General features: G+C 36.2%; 1 protein-coding gene across 2 annotated transcripts in view; it reads right to left on the minus strand.

Annotated features, from left to right (window-relative positions):
* Positions 1-3,175: 3,175 nt before the first annotated feature.
* The window catches only part of LOC140048671 (tripeptidyl-peptidase 2-like), a 163,408-nt gene continuing 148,008 nt past the window's right edge, over positions 3,176-18,575 (minus strand). For both annotated transcript variants that reach the window (XM_072093441.1, XM_072093440.1), the window contains 2 exons: positions 5,002-5,129; positions 3,176-3,748 (listed from right to left, as the gene is read on the minus strand). In XM_072093441.1, coding sequence (XP_071949542.1) covers positions 5,040-5,129 — 90 coding nt within the window. In that variant the 3' untranslated portion in view covers positions 3,176-3,748; positions 5,002-5,039. The remainder of the gene's footprint in view (positions 3,749-5,001; positions 5,130-18,575) is intronic.

Genomic DNA, 18,575 nt, shown 5'->3' on the forward strand with positions numbered 1-18,575 from the left:
CATTACACGAATACAAAACATTCATTATTTGTTTTATATAACATCTAAATAAATTCTAGTTATTTGAATCAAATAAAAGGTAGCCCTAACCAAAGCTTACTACATTTCATTCACACACATTGATTAAAAACAGTAACATTTGGTTTTTAATAATTTTATATTAAATGTTATATTTATATGGATTTCGTAAACACACCTACTTTTGTGTTAATTATGTCAACAAACGACCAAACAATCCTAGGCCTAGCAAGGCTAAAACGCCTAGGCTAGGGCTAGCCTAATACTAGCATGGCCTAGGCTACCCTAGTAGCCTAGTAGTACTAGCTTGGCTGAAAGGCAAAACTTCGACAGACAATTGGAACTTATCTAAGCTAATTATGGTTTTTCCAACAATTCCACGTCTTGTAGGGATGTCCCCATTAATTAATCAAAATCCTAAAAACGATCTAAAGCTAATTTAAATGCCTTTTTGAATGAAATTAGTACATAATGTCCAAATCGTACACAAATATCTGCTGCTGTTGCATATCTCGCGGTGGTGTTTACAAATGAAACTGAGACCAGACGACAGGTGGCGTGGCGCTGTTGTATTTCACAGTACAGAGCCATATCATAGGATAATTTGTGTACTAGATTTTTTTTCATCCGCGAGACGTTTTTTTTTTCGTACACAAAAATGTTTCAAAAAGTACTATTTAACGATCGTTGAATAGTGCGTACTATTGCACGCCATGTGACCCACAATCGTCCAATCAAATGACAGGAATTTATTTAGGTGTTATATAATTAATAATATTTGAAGCGTATTTAAATTTTGATTTGTACAATTAGTCCATACAGCACTACAATAGTCAAACAATGGCATTACAAGAGAATTTGCCAGCATAATAGTTGTATGAGATGGCAAGTAGTATTTCACACGTCCTATTACCCCTATTCGTTTAGAAACTTTTGATGATACACTATTTATTTGATCCTTCCACGTCAATTTAGGATCAAATATAACACCTAAATACTTAAATGAAAATTACCAGGGCACAATTTAGACTGGCTGTTAAACATATGGAATGATCCCCCTCAGAATTCTGATACATTTGAGAAAGGGCGATGGACTTAGACAAGATTGAATATTTCATATGTTGCTTTGCTGCTTGTTTTTTTGGTATTTTTATGAATGATTTTTTTGATATTTTTTGTGTGGATATTTTCTGATATATTTATTGAATAATAATAATAATAATAATAATAACAGGATTTTTATAGCGCACATACCACTCAAGAGTGCTCAAGGCGCATTAAAAAAAAATGCTACATTTTATCTTTATGTGCTGTGTAAGAAGGTTACACAGACTCTTGTCATAGGGATTTAGTTCCCCCTGTGTTTCCTGCCACTTACTATGTAGTTGTTTGTTTATTGTTTTATGATTGGCAATAATATTAAGAATAAGAATAAGAATTGTGTATATGATGCTAGATTACCTTTTCACCAAAAGCAACATACCATTAACTGGAGGGTTGATTTATAATTTTCCCAGTATAATGTTGAATTAAGATACAAGCAGTAAGTAAAAAAAAAGAATGACTTTCCTCTTATTTCTTTCAAATATTAACAACAATACTAAATGTCAATGCAGTAAAATATCATTATACTGTAAAGTAGGTCCAGATCTATTATTTTTCAATAACTCTTAAAGTATTTAGTTAAATGCATATATTTATATTAAACATGAATAGAAAGTATTACTTCTGCATCATTTTCCATTATTTTCATTTCTAGGATGTACGGTTTACCAGTTCTGAGGAATCGGACATTACTGAGGTCAAAGGTAACATTTTAATAGGCTTCAAATCTTAAAATTTTGTATACAAGTTGCCATACCAAGTTTTATGCTTCTAACTAAATTAAGTATTTTGGGTCTATGGAGCTCCACTATTACTGTTAAATAATTTAATTAATAATCAAGTACAGTGTTGCTGATACGACTGTATATTTTACAGTATTGTTTTACATCACTGTATTCGCAATTACAAATTGCTACTGTAAATTTTACAGTAGATTGTTAACGCATAGAGTTGTCTATTGAGTTGAGACTATTATGTCTCATATAGATACTGTATACAGTATATACTGTATATCTATTTATAGTGTAGCATAGGTGAATTTATAGGACCCACATACTTGTTGGTATGATGACATTATCAAAATCAAACATGAAGATGACAATTGCGGACGTTACTGATTTGAGCAAAAAGATATAAGATTTGAAAGAAAATTTGTTCGTTTTTATGTGCTAATATATTTATCATTGATCTGAAGTTGATTGATATGTGATGAGTTATTGATATATGAATGATTTAAAGGTGATTTCACAAATATAAATAAATAAACGTATAAATGATGTAACGGATGAGTGATCATGCTAAAAAGCTTATTAGGATAAGTTACATTATTTGGAAGATATTGTGAAATTTTGGTGATCATTAACATTTCACTTTTTGAGATAATTATTACACAAAATAGTGTACAGAAAGAAACACTAATATTAAATAAAGACACCTTCCCTACGTTTTTTAGATCTATTTTAAGATCACAAACTATATTTAATGTAAAAATAATTTTCGTCTAATAATTCTAGCGGCCAGCTATAAATCCCAAAATGCATTGCGCGCGGATTGATATTTCTGTTTTTCTTCTGTAATTCACCCACTTTTCGATCGATCGTGAGGCCAAAACAAATGTTTTCAGCGAAAATACCGGGTTTTCCCCAATTTGTATCAACGGTGTCTGGCAAAAATAGAAAGACAATTAATGCAGCAACTATACAACGTCAAGCTAGGTATATAGCTAGCGTACGATGTTCGTACGTTACCGATGTTTACCAGTAGGCCTACAAAACTAAGCCTAGCTAGACTAGGCCTAAAGACCGTCCACGAGAGGTCAGTCGCCGCGAGCTACTTAGGTAGTGCATTGTTTCTGACTTTTTATCAAAATACCATAAAACGTACAATTAAGGAAGGAATGACCTGGTTTAATGTTTTTAAAGTAATATATATGTATTATTTTTACAAAAGTCACAAATTGTAGGGAAGGTGTCTGTAAAGTTTTCATACAATAACAATAGGTGATTATTATTAGTATTCTAAATGATCACTTAATAATAAAGATTTCATACAATAACAGTAGGTGATCATTTTATTTATAAATAATCACCTAATAATACAATATAATAATACAATATATAATAACATTTAATTGTGTTCTCCAGTAGCCATAAGATAAGATAAGATAACTTTTATTGATCCTCAAAAAGGAAATTCATTGCTCGTCATAAAAATACAAAGAAAACACAATAAATACAATGATAGGATAGAACAACCATTCATATAAAAACATCTAAAAAATACAAAATAAGCTAAGTTATTATCTTCTTGACTTCCTGTTGTACTGGATGATACCGGAGGGGATAAAGGATTTGGCATATCGATTTGTTTTCATACTGAGGAGCCTCAATCTACCACTTGGATTAAGTTGGTCTATGATTACTTTGTGGAGAGGATGAGAGGCATCAGACGCAATGAGATCTTTCTGGAGGTGTTCTAGGTGCACATCGGTAATGGAAGGCAGTTCCAGACCAATCATTTTACCAGCCCGACGGATGAAAGTTTCAAGGCGTCCTTTATTCTCTCCGGTAGCATTACCAGCCCAACAGGAGAGGCAGTATAGGTCCAAACACTACATATTACGGATCTATAGAACGAAAGTAACATCAGATCACCGGAGTTAAATTTAGATAAAGTTCTCATACAATACATTCTGGGATTTTATTTTTTGCTGATGAAGTCTATGTGGTCTCCACAACTTAGTTTATCATTGAAAACAATTCCTAGATACTTGTACTGGTCAACAATTTCAATTTCTTTACATTTGATAGTGATTGGTTGAAAATTAAATTTATGTTTAGTCCTAAAATCAATGATCATCTCCTTTGTTTTTGATGCATTTATTTGGAGATAATTATCGTCACAAAATTTAACAAATCTTTGTATTTCGCTATGATAATTTTCATCATTGTTTGAAACTATAAGACCAATAGTATAGCCATATACGTTCATAATAGTCGTGACAGTAACCACATATGAACTACAGAAAATGACCATGTGGAGCACTAGTAACGCTCCTTTATTATTATTATTATTCAAAAGTGTGGTCTTTGTACTTTTTGCAAATTTAACATATTCTATTCTGTGATTGTATCTATGCAAATAAATTGTGGACATTTTGTAATAATAAACAAATAAAAAACAGTTGTTGGAATAAACTAATTTAAAGGAAAATATTAGTTTAGGCTAATTTAACCATCAAACTTTAGGACTAGGATTTTGTGAAACGTAATATAACAATAGAAGAGTATGAGGAATCGTTTAATGACCAAATAGAAAAATTTAGTGACGAAAGGAAACTATTGAAAATTTTAACTTTATAAAGGCAAAAACATTGATATTTGAGTTTTTGAATCTAGTTGTTAGACTTGCGTTATTTATCAAGGATTGTATTTCAAAAGTTAGGCCTATTACGTTCTCACAATATGACTCACTCCAATGATTAAATTCTAGAGGGAGACTGGGATTTTATGACCAGTATCTGCGTTCTAATTTAATATTGTTTTCATATTCAATCTTGCAGAGGACCGGAGAATTTTTAGGCTATTGTCTGAGGCACTTACAGGATATTTTTGTATATCCCAATGTTCCAATAAAAAAAAAAGCAATTGGCTGTGTTGCTTTTCACATGATTAAATCTTGTAGGCTTAGTAGTTTTAGAGTGGACACATACCTATCAACATAATCAGTCATCAAACATTTGTGGCTTTTTCAAATGATTAAACTCTCTGGGCGCATCATGCTTTAATCCTAAGTTTTCTTTAATGCCAAATTATTTACTGTATTTTAATTGCATATTGACCACTTTAGAACATAATTAAAACAAATATAGAATGAGACCTTTTGCAGCATTTTGTTGATGGATTTATGTCAGGCAGTCAAAATGGAATGTAATCATGTGGATACTTGACTGATAGTAAATTCTCCATATATGTTTGTAGGTGATGCCAGCCAAGTTGCTTATAAATCTGGAAAAAAAAATAATGAAAGAAATATGTTAGTTGTAAAATCAAGTTAAAAAAGGCCATTTTGAGAATTTTATAAAATGTTTAAATTTTTTTTCTTGCACACACAGGTCAGCATTTTTACGGAAATAATGACGCATGTAAAACCAAAAAAATGAGTAATTTGTGTCTTGATGACATTATCATATTAAAAAATTAGAATATAGGTGGGTCCAGTATTTTATTTTGTTACGGTGATCTTTCAAAATCCTGTTGCGCATGGGCAAAATTAGAAGTTCTCGCAGTTTTTCCCATTGACCACTGTTTCGTAATGGACAACTTATCACTCGGTAAGATTGATAACGAAAAAACAAGAAAAATAAGTAGGGCTTGAGAGCTTGCGGGTCCGGCATGCTAATTGACTGCGGTAAGCAAGCCTCCGATGCAGAGCCCAGCAGCAGGAGGAGGAGCTAAGCCTCCTTCGTCTGCGTCAAAATCGAAGGCGCAAAAAACAACGCCATCGACACCGGCCAAGCGCACGTCGTTATCAGGTAACCTGATAGACTCCCGTTTGTCGGAGATTGAAAAATCTATACAACAACAGAGTGTTCAAAACCAAACTCTGTCAGATTTGCTGTTACAAGTGTTGAACACTACAGCATCTGGGCCACAACAACGCACTGACGACGCTGATAATATCAGTGGTGATGATAATAATAATATAGGCCTAGGCCCAGAGGGTTACTATGGTGATGATTATTATCCATCTAGCCTAGATAGTACTCCAGACGAAGTGGGAACTAGCGCCGGTCCTGGCGACCTACTAGGCCTAGCTGAGCAAGGCTTGGCCTCACAAATCGAAAGTAGGCCTAAGATGGACACCCCACAAATTGTTGGGGAACAAAAACCCCCAGGGTTTGCAGCCAGATTTGCTGCAACGATTGATGTCGGCCCACCGATTGATGATAACATAGCCTAAATTATCTGGTACACTCACCAATGGAGGAAACAGCAACAAGTGACCTCCATAAGGCTTACAGTTGCCCAAGAAACGCCATAAACTTAGTGGTGCCAAAGTTGCAACGCATTCAGAAACCCCTAATAAAGGGGATCATAGCAATTGCTAGATATACCAAAAACTTGGCAACTGAAAACACCGAGGTTCAAGACTCCTTTGCTCTCTTAGCAAATGCAAATTATGAGCTCCCTTCCCTGTGGAAAGATATGCTTAGACCAGAACTAAGTGCAAAATATGCACAATTGTGCAAACCAACCAATAATGAATATAATTTTTGTTTGGGGATTTGGGCAAGAGGCGACGGCAGGCCTATTTAAGCAACTACAAAGTCATGCAAAGTTTAAGCCAAGGTTTCATCCATACCGGCCAGCTCCGAGCCAAGCCTACAGCAGGCCTTTTTTAGGCCAGCAGTAAGGGGCGACGCCCGGATCGTACTTGGACGCAAAGTCAGCCAACAAAATGACCACATCCAACAAAGGTGCAACCGAAAAACCAACAGAGGTACGTAGGTAAGGATATCCTTTACTATTGATAATGCTAAGTTATTACACATAACCCCACATGAACCAATGGGAGGCCGATTGAAACTATACGTCTGATCAATTCATATATCATCATGGCTATGAGATTGAATTCTCAAAATCCGTTCCTTTATTTTTGACTGTAAATATCCCTCATCCCTATAAACTAGGTGAGGAGGAAATGAAAGCAATTGATAGAGAGCTATGCAATATACTACATAAGGGTGTTGTGACACTCTCTAAACATGAAAAAGGTCAGGTTGTATCCAATATCTTTGCTAGGCCAAAAAAGGATGGATACAGGATGATTCTAGACATTTCAAAGTTGAATAAAACTTACAAGCATTTTAAAATGGAAACATTTACAAATGTTATAACACAAATATCTCTAGGTGACTACATGGCGTCAGTAGACCTAAAGGATGCCTACTACACAGTACCGATTGCTGACTCAGCCATAAAGTACCTAAAGTTTATGTGGAGAGGTAAACTATACCAGTATATGGCATTGCCCAATGGATTGAGTTCTGGGCCTAAGACTCTTTACAAAGATCTTAAAACCTCCTCTCTCACACCTTAGGAAGAATGGCCATATTGTATTTGCCTACATTGACGATATCCTCTGCATCAATTCCTCTAGGGAACATGCTAAGGTCACGGCTTTAGAAACGTGTTCAGTCCTTTCCAGCTTGGGATTTATTATAAATCAAGATAAATCTAGGCTCCTGCCACAACAAATCATACAATTTTTAGGGTTTGAAATAAATTCTGCCAATATGACAGTTACCCTTCCACAATCCAAAAAGATGGATATTTTAGAAGGATGTGAAAACTTACTTGTAGGGGATACACCTTCAATCCGCCAGGTGGCAAAATTGCTGGGAAAAATAATTGCAGCGTTACCTGCAGTGGAGTATGGTAAACTCCACTACAGAGATCTAGAAAAGGATAAAATTATCGCCCTTAAACAAAATCACGGTCATTTTGACAGGCCAATGCAACTTTCTAAACAGGGAAGGGAAGATGTACACTAGTCCAAAAGCATTAGTTCATAAGTATAGGCAGACCCGGACATTTCTGGTAACAAGCTAATTTTTTCAGGAAAGGTCCAGAACTATGATTGGAACATCATACTAAAAGTCCTGAAAAATCCTCCTTGTGCTCTCCGAGAAAATCAAGATGGCGTCCAAAATGGTTGCCATTTTAATTAGTCTATAACTTTGTAACCGCTTGTCGTAGAGTATTGATTTTGGTGTCAAATAGTTCACAGTATATACATTCCTATTTGCCCTAACAGAAAATTTTGTAAAAAAATGGCCGCTACTACAGTTTCTGGTAGTTTGACCTTTGACCTGGTCTTATCATATCTCGGTAATGGCTTGTCATAGAGAATTGAGATTAGACCCAAATTGTTCAGAACATGCATATTTATATTTGGTGTAATGAAATATTTTATCTCAAAATGACCGGAAGTGAGGTTATTGACCTCTTATTGACCTATTCAAATATCTTTTACCATATCTTAAGAAATATTTACCGTATAACGTTACTTTTGGTGTCAAATTGTTTGGAACATATACATTTCTATTTAGTCTAATACAAAAGTTTGCCCTAAAATGCTCGGAAGTAAGTTAAATTATTGAACATTTTAAAAATCAAAGAGCTGCATAGGCAGAGTATATGAATACTGTAGATAAAATCAAAAACAAAATTTTAACTCTGCCTTAAAACATGTTTTTGGCGTAGCACATCATCAGGTTTTTATTTTTTAAATTTTATTTTATTCAATTTCCAGGTAACATACAAAAATCATAAACAAGGCACGGCATCATTCAACAAAACAGAACAACCAAAAGTGGATCAGTTCAAAAGAACTGCACTGTCGAGTGGCTTTCCCAACTAATAGTACGAAAAACGCAATAGACATAAAAACACAGTGATAGTCTAGATGAATTCGATATCAGTAATACATTTTTTCAAATCCCTTCTAAACCCCCCAAAAAAGGGTAAGGTAAAGTGAATTGTTACAAAAAGAAAATATAAAGTCAATAAATTACAAAGAACAACTGTCAGTGGCTAATCAAAGTTGGTTAAGTAAGCAAAAGACAATTGGAAAATAGCTATGTACATGGCACATATCCGGATTGTCAAAAACAAATGTCAAAGACCCTTTATCTGCAATACGATGTCGGTTGGTAAACACTAACTCATATTCATATTTTTTCGTTATTTTTACACTGGATGTTAATACTTGGAGGCAAATATAAATGTTTTTAAACATTTTTCAAAATTTTTTAACATTTTCAGCAATTTCGCTCGGTTGGTCAGTTAGTAAACACTAACTCATATTCATATTTTCCGTTATTTTGACACTCGATATTAATACTTGGAGGCAAATATAAATGTTTTTAAACATTTTTCAACATTTTTAAACATTTTCAGCAATTTCGGTTAGTCGGTCGGTCGGTAAAGACTAATTCATATTCATATTTTTTCGTTATTTTGACAGTGGATATTAATACTTGGAGGAAAATATACATGTTTTTAAAATTCTATCTACATTTTCAAAAATTTTCACCAATTTCGGTCGGTAGGTCGGTCGATAGGTTGGTCGGTAGGTCAGTAAACAATAACTCAAATTTGCACACGCGCATGCAGCCATGTATATGGACTGACTTATTAAAAATAATGCATTTTGAAACATTCTTTGTTTTAAATGTTCGTTATATGGTTTATTTATGATAAAAAGAGAATGTACCCTAGGTATTTCGCATCAAACACCCTTTACCAAGCATGCATAGACTTTTTTTCAGATTCAAATTTTATTTGGTACTTGTGGAAATCCATGAAAAAATAGATTGAAAGACACAGGCAATGATCCCGGTACCTCTACTAAGTGAGCGCTCTACCATTTGAGCTAGTCCCCCAGTTACATATTTAACTGTTCAAAGATGAAAAAATGATCGCCATTTGCCCTATATAGGATTTATTATATTGAAAATAATGCAAAATAAGGGTCTTTAAATCTCTGTAACATTGATCAGCAACATTCTGTTACAGTCATTCATCATCTGATGTTGCATCTTCAACATCTTGGTGTTTGTTGCTTTTTTCACATCATTATCATGTTCATCTGTAGGTGTTGTTGCATGTTTGCCCAAAACAGTTATGACGTTAATTTGTTTTCATCTTTAAACAGTTAAAAGGTTAAAGTCTAGGCTTGCCAGTTAGAGAACATTCAAGAGTGCATTCTCTTTTAAAACAAGGAATGACCTGGTTTCATGTTTTAAAATGCACTATTTTTACAAATAAAATGGTCTTTACATTTGTTTCTGACAATCCTGAGTATAATATATGCCATGTACATACTGTAGTGTTTGCCAATTGGGCATTTTCATGCGAAATGTATATGACCTGAACATTTCATTTTCACAGTATCATAAAGTCTATACATTTCCTAAATTACATAAAAGTTATACTTTTATGAACAAAAATATTAAAATAAAAAAAACAGCGACGTGATTTCAACAAAGCACTAATTCGCGTATGTAACGCGAGTTAAAGACGAATAAAGCATTTAAAATGTATTCATGACATCTACATATGGGTGACATTTTGTAGCAATAACATTTCAACCATAACTAGTATGAGAATTTACGTTTCCCTGTTTTTAGCTCATGTCCATTTTTTGTAACAAGTGTTACCGATATTCTTTGTTCTATCAAAGTAAAAGTAACACTCTTCAACTGCCCAATAAAATGTAACGCTTGTTGTGGAATAACCCATTTTTTTTTTAAATTAACCAACTTAGTTATTGACTACAGTATGCAGCTCTTTGATTTGTTTAATTTTCAATAATTTAACTTACTTTCGAGTATTTTAGGGCAAAATGTTGTATTAGACTAAATAGAAATGTTTATGTTCCAAACAATTTGACACCAAAAGTAACGCTATACGATAAATATTTCTTGAGATACGGTAAAAGATATATGAATAGGTCAATAAGAGGTCAATAACCTCACTTCCGGTCATTTTGGGATAAAATATTTCATTACACCAAATAAAAATATGCATGTTCTGAACAATTTGGGCCTAATCCCAATTTTCTATGATAAGCCATTACCGAGATATGATAAGACCAGGTCAAAGGTCAAACTGCCAGAAACTGTAGTAGCGACCATTTTTTGACAAAATTTTCTGTTAGAGTAAATAGGAATGTATATATCGTGAACTATTTGACACCAAAATCAATACTCTACGACAAGCGGTTACAAAGTTATAGACGCCATCTTGAATTTCTCGGAGAGCACAAGGAGGATTTTTCAGGACTTTTAGTATGATGTTCCAATCATAGTTCTGGACCTTTCCTGAAAAAATTAGCTTGTTACCAGAAATGTCCGGGTCAAACCCTAATGCTCTTGGACTACACTGGTGGATACACAATATCCATAAGGTATACAAGAACATTTTGCACCATCCCCCTCGTCTACCATTGAATCCGATGCATCCGGATCTGGATGGGGTGCGACAGATGAGGCTACCCATATTGGAGGTAGATGGGCAGATTCAGATCTGACTACAGCAATCATAAATTCACTAAACATAAATTACCTTGAAATGCAAGCAGCGAGTTTTGCTCTAAAGGCTTTCCATAAGAACAGCACTAATATCCATGTACAACTATAAGGCTTGATAACACTACGGCAGTGGCATATATTCAGCACATGGGTGATAATTTGGCTAAAGAATTGTGGCACTGGTGTATACAACATAATATCTGGATAAGTGCGGCATACCTACCAGGAATACTAAATACAGTGGCTGACAAAAAGTCCAGAGTATTCCAGGACAAGGGAGAATGGATGCTAGATAAAAAAGTATTTAATACAATAGTAAAACAATTTGGTAAACCAGATATCGATTTATTTGCTTCTAGGCTCAATAAGCAACTACCCAAATACGTGTCATGGAAACCGGACCCAGGGGCTATAAATGTTGACGTATTTACTATGGATTGGCAACAAAGTTTTTTCTATGCCTTTCCGCCATTTTGTCTAATTGGGCGCTGCGTGCAGAAAATAATTCAGGACAAAGCAGATGGTTTACTGGTAGTGCAAAAGTGGCGAACACAATACTAGTTCCCTAAGTTACAAACCCTATTAATAGGGAACCCAATGACAGTTAACTGTTCTGACCAGTTATTAACACAACCAGTGACAGGTAGGATACACCCTCTTAACAACAATCTTTATTTGCTTGTTTGCAGGTTATCAGGCAAGCAATGAACATCGACGACTTGCCACAAACGACGGCTGACATTCTGAATTCATGGAGACAGTCATCTAGAACACAGTACTGTGTGTATATTAGACGCTGGTTATCATTTACCAATAATAACCCTCACCAGCCTGATGTCTCCTTGGTTTTGCATTTTCTAACTGAAATATATGAAAGTACACGCAGCTACTCATCTGTGAATACGGCACGCCGTGCTCTATCTGTATTTCTAACATCCTCTTGTTAGACGTTTTGTCAGAGGAGTGTTTAATATAAGACCGCCAAAGGCAAGATATGCGGATATTTAGGATGCCACGATAGTACTGAATTACATAAGGGAGATGCATCCTCCTCAAGAGTTAAGTTTGAAATACTTAACTCTCAAAATCTGTGTATCCTTTTTGCGTTACTGTCTGCACAGAGGTGTCAAACTATTCACTTACTGCAAACAGACAGAATGGATCTGAATGAACAGTCGGTAACTTTTCATATTGTTGAACTTATAAAACAAAGCAGACCTGGTAAAACGGGCATAAAGGTGGCATATAACCTGGACAAAGATTAAGCATTGTTGCCATACTTGGTGAATACCTAACACGTACTAAACATTTAAGAGCAAATGTAAAACAACTTTTAGTCAGTTATCAAAAGATACTATTGCAAGGTGGATTCGGGCAATATTAAGTAAAGCTGGTATTAATACATGCGTATATAAAGCCCACTCTACCAGAGCAGCAGACTCTTCAGCTGCAAAGGCGTTACAAATCCCAATTAGTGAAATAATGGCTACAGCAGGCTGGGCAAATGAAAGTACATTTAGGAAGTATTATGATAAGCCCATACACCGTCAACAGACTTTAGGACATTCATTAAGAGACAATGTAGGTGCAGATAAAAATCTGTGACTGGACTACAACGGACTGGACTGTTTGGTGTTAAATGGTTAATGTGTTTATGACAGAATTGTTGGGTTTGTGATTTTTTCAAGTTGGTTTGTTATTGTTAGACTGGTGAATAAAACACTAAACTACAAAGAGGAACTTTGTATTTGTTTTCTTTATTGAGAAGCCACATTTCCAGAGATGGCTTTAAACTCTCAGTTTACAGCGAACGTAATTATGAAATAAAATAGAAAGATTAAACGAGACTTACCTGTAAGTTGAAGTTTCATCACTATTTTATGAATAATGGTGAGTGAGATGTAAACTGCCCTTCTCACCCTTTCCCTTTACATACTCATTCATAGTGTTGTTACTGAACTTAGACTTATCGCTGTAAATAATGATCATCTCTGGAACTGTGGTGTTTCCTTTCTTTCAAGCATGGAGTGTTGATCGTCTGCGCGTGCGCGTCGGGATCTCAGTTTACATCTCACTCACCATTATTCAAAAATAGTGATCAAACTTCAACTTACAGATAAGTCTCATTTAATCTTTCTATTAAACTTCAAATTCCACACTTTATTTGTTTCCAAAATTTATGTGAAGGGTTAATTCAAATCAGGCCTGATGATGACAAAGGCAGCTCCAAATTCTTCTACACTGGACCAGCAAACAATACAAGTCGCAGCGTTGGAATTTTAGTTGACAGTGGATTCAAAGCAAAATTTAAAGTAATCACAGCAAAAATCAATATAGAAAGTAGAAGTAAGCCTGAGTCAAGGAATAATATACCAAAACCCAGGAATGTATTTTTAGTAGACATTAGTGCTAATATTTTCCTAAGAACCGACAGAATGAATTTTTTTTCTGCTCTGGTTTTGGAATTGGGTGTAATATGCCTTCGTTCATTTCTTTAGGTAGGTTTCCTGTCTTATGTTGATACAAACAATATATTTCCTGTCTTAGCTATTTGGTTATATAGTTCTGCTTTGTGATTAAAACTTCCATAGGTGCATGTTTTACTATTTCAGCATATACTTGGAAATGAATGTTAATGAAATTCTAGTCAGATGGATTGAATCCTTCACCTACTTCATTAACAGTCTTCATGTTAACCTACCATTGATTAAATACATGGATGTTACGACTGTTTCAGAAACTATCATCTCTATAACAGTAGAGGGATAAAGATGCAATAAAGCAAACAATTTGAAAACATTGTCGAAAATGATAATTTTTTAGTCACGCGAACGATGTAAACAAGTTATGCCCTCTATTGGCCATCCCGGATTCATCTCAAGGACTGACTGCTGGAGATGAGCAGCAAGGCCTAGCCATTATGAGGCCACAATCTTCTTGTTGGTACCCGCCATGACCAGGATCTACCTCAGACAGGACCAACCAAGGCACTTTAATATAGTCCTGGCTTAGATATCTTTCATCAAGTCTAATCCATGAACCGCACCGCAGATGTACTGCGAGCAAGTCTCATTGCGAACCAAATCGGACTATGGTAGTTACGGGTTATAAGCCAAGGCCCATGGTGTATAAGGGCTTTAGAGCCAGGGATTGTAGTCGACAGTGGGAGACGTTAATTAACGTCATAGTAGCTACCGCCCGCTTTAAGACAGGCCAGGCAGCCCCTGGTCAGTTAGGTGCTACTAACTAACTAAGTGTGTATCAACAACCCGCAAATCCAAAGTTTACTTTTGCAACCTGGAATGTACAGACTATGACCACAGGAATGTCCCCCAACGATTAGATAACAATGATTTTAATCCAAGAAAAACTACTACCATCGATATTGAGCCTCTGAAAAGAAATGTGCTGCCCTACAAGAGACCAGGCTCTCAGATTCAGGTATCATCAAAGATAAGTGTGTATCAACAACCTGCAAATCCAAAGTTTACTTTTGCAACCTGGAATGTACAGACTATGACCACAGGAATGTCCCCCAACGATTAAATAACAATGATTTTAATCCAAGAAAAACTATACTACCATCGATATTGAGCCTCTGAAAAGAAATGTGCTGCCCTACAAGAGACCAGGCTCTCAGATTCAGGTATCATCAAAGAAAGAAAGTTACACATTCTTATGGTTTGGGAAACCATTTGGAGAACCATGGATGCATGGTACAGCCATCAATGACAGTCAGAGGAAAAATGTCAAAAGGCTTGTTACAACCGCTAATGTAGAAAATGCCAGCTAATGTTGAAACAACAGTTTTGTAGAACAATCCACCGCTAATGTAGTAAAACCTCCAGCTAATGTAGAAACGGTCAACAGCTTATGTAGTATTAGGAAAATTGCCTCCCAGCTTTTTTAGTTTACTATTGCCAGCTAATGTAGAAAATGTTATATATTTTTACAAAAATCATGTGCAAATGCATCGATCAGTCTTTCCACCTCTCATAAGCAACCAACTTTCTTATTCTTTCTCTTGGAAGTGATCACCTCCTCTCTTAAGGGACAGCTTTTCATAATCGACCACCTCTCGTAAGCGACTACCACTCTTAACGACCACACCTCTCATAAGTGACCGACCTCTTTGTGAGCTTAACTAAAAATCCATTGTTCCAACAGGTAGGCCTACTTCTTCGTATCCGGACAACTAACCCCTGGACAATTACCACCCGTACAACTACCACCCGGGCAATTACCCCTTTGACAACTACCCTCTAGGACAACTACTACTCCAGCAGACTTCTTCTAAAACCTGGACCCCGTTCCAGAACTCGGTTTTACGGTGATCGTGCTTTCGCTGTCGCAGCCCCAAAACTCTGGAACACTCTACCACTCGAAATACGCTCATCAAAATCTGTTATCACATTTAAAACTAAACTCAAAACTCATCTCTTCAGAGAAGCATAATCGCACGCTACTACTTGCACTGATCTTGGAAAACACAGCGCTTTGAAACCTTTGTCTCTTGCGCTTTATAAATGTTATTTATTATTATTATTATTACCCCCTTAAGACAACTACCACCCAGACAACTACCACCCAGACAACTACCACCCGGACAACTACCACCCGGACAACTACCACCCGGACAACTACCCTCTAGGACAACTACTCCCTTAAGACAACCACCGCCGGGGAAATTACCCCTAGGACAACTACCCTCTAGGACAACTACCCTCTAGGACAACTACCCCCTTACGACAACTACCCCCTTAAGACAACTACCACCCGGACAAATACCCCCTAGGACAACTACCACTATAAGAAATCATGTTGTGTCATACATTTTTTTTTTAAAGAAATATCGCTATTTATTACAAAATAGACTACAAATGTTATTTACGTCGATATAAATTATAAGGCTGGAAGAATATGTTAATAATTCCATGTCAAATACAGTAAAATGCATAGTGTGGTACATCGCTCATCTAGTCCCCTCCTCACACACAATTTGATTTACAATTGGCACCAAAAGATCAGCTTGTTAATGATTACCAATCGTCCAAGGGATAATTGTCCTAAGCTGTAGTTCTCCTTAGGGGTAGTAGTTGAACTATGGGGTAGTTGTCGTAGGAAGTAGTTTCCCTAGTGGGTAGTTGTCCTTGGGGCTAGTTGTCCTAGGGGGTAGTTGTCCTAGGAGGGTAATTGTCCGGGTGGTAGTTATCCGGGTGGTAGTTCTACTTCTTAAGGTTAATTAAAAGCATATCTTAGATGGCTGGTTGATTTCTGCTCGAAACTGTCATTGATTTTATGATGAAAAAGGTAGGGGGTTAAATACACTTTGTTCTTTAGGGAATTAATTGCTTCGGCCATACTGCGTTGAAACACCGGTTCTCGTCAGATCACCGAAGTTAAGCAACGTTGGGCCCGGTTGCGTTCTGGATGGGAGACCGTCTAGAAATCGTGGCGGGTGCTGTATATACTGGAGAGTGATGGTGTAATGGTAATATCGGACTAGCATGTGATAGGCATGGGTTCGAGGTTATCTGTACCATACTAATTGCATCCTTAGGCAAGATGCTTTCTCTCATTGCCTAATCTGGTAGGCGCTGCACTGCTGGCTGCCGTGGGTCCGTGGAGGGCCTAATCCGAATTTCCTCACTGAGGACAAATATTAATACAAAATACAAAAAAAAAAAAAAATAATATTCTACAATAAATATTTTTTAGGGTAAAGTTATTTGAACTCTAGCCTATATTGGTCAAGTTGGTTTAAAGGTGAATTTTATAACAGTGCAATTATTATAGACCTAACTACATTAAACTACCCTGAGATTCAGATTCATTCGGCGTGGAGAAAAGTAACAGAGGTACCGGTTATAGAACCAGAAGCTTGGGATAGATTCTTTTGTCCCAAAGAGATCCGGGATAAACATTGTAAATGTCGACCACCAATAGGATGATGCACTTGTGTAGGCCTATTTGCATAATGTTGTTGATCATTGTTGGGACTGAAGGACGAGGCCGTTCACCGTTTCAGACGTTGCTCACCAGAACTATTTTAAGCGACTCCGTGGAGAGTAAAGTCAGTTCAAGAACGTTCAGTAGAAGAAAAAACATCACAAAATAATTAATTTTCCTTTTTAATGTGTTTATTTCATGGCATTTGACCCAACTAAGCTAGGTAGAACCTAAACCCAAAACTACAGTCTGCACATGGGTCTGACCCGTAATCTTCGTATTAACAAAGATAGTCAATATACCCCCGCTTATATTAAAACAACTGATGGTTTTCTTATTTTCAGATCCAACCCGTTTTTACCATTGATAACAATAGGCTCATGTTCGACAGCAAGATGTTGACCGATGTGTTTCCAAATGTTTCCGACGGATGAAGAGTGCTGGAGCCCGGAAGATCAGATTTCAGTTGGCCAAATCCTGTTCCGGTATAAGTGAAGACAACATTTACTGCACTTTGCATTAAAAACATGCCTTAGTCGACCAACTTGAAACATTTAGAATTCACAGGAGTTCTGAGGGCTTGCGTGCCGAGTTGGTATCAGATATAGAACTTAACCCTTACTTAGATGATGGCTCACCAATAGAACCATTCGTTGGATCTGTTGAAGTTTATACACAAATGATTTCGTTGTCCAGAACATTCAGCTGTCATGTTACTCTCCAGAGAACAGCTCAACTCTTCAAGGTGCAACAGCAACACGTCTAATTTCCCTTTCTGGGAGCTACGATGAATCATTACTTGCGTTGTTTCTTGGTCACATGGCAGAAGGCCAAGGTGAACATTATCTGAGTTTGATACCTTATGATGAAAGTTACCGGTGTGTCTTAGAGTCATTTCGAAACTATACACCTTTCCAGGAGCGAGAAAACTGGCATCAAACTTCTGTGGAAAATAGTGTTGACGAAAATGGACAGAATTTGGATTGCATTGTAAATAATATGGATGAGGGATTACTAAGTGGGAGAGATAGTGACCTGTGTAAAACAAGGGTAGGTCGGATAAAGAAGTTAGTGTAACGTACATTTTATGGACGATAATGGAGAGAGTGGAAGCGAAAATGAAGAGTGCGAGTCTGTAGAAAGTAAGGATGAGAGTTTACGAAATAATTGGGCAGATAGTGAACGTTATGACGCCAGTAGAATGGATAAAGACGTTAGTGGAGATAATATAAACGAGAGAGATGACAGCGAGGAGGCTGGAATAGAAAAATTAGACAAGACTCAGTTGTGACAGGGTATGAATCAATCTTACCTCCTGAGATATGGGAAATCATTTTGACTGCCGCAATTCATGGGAATGGACAATTCAGAAGTTCGTAAAAAATGTTGTGATATAACTCTGTTC

This window comes from Antedon mediterranea, chromosome 5 (assembly GCF_964355755.1).
Source record: "Antedon mediterranea chromosome 5, ecAntMedi1.1, whole genome shotgun sequence".
Lineage (NCBI taxonomy): Eukaryota > Metazoa > Echinodermata > Crinoidea > Comatulida > Antedonidae > Antedon > Antedon mediterranea.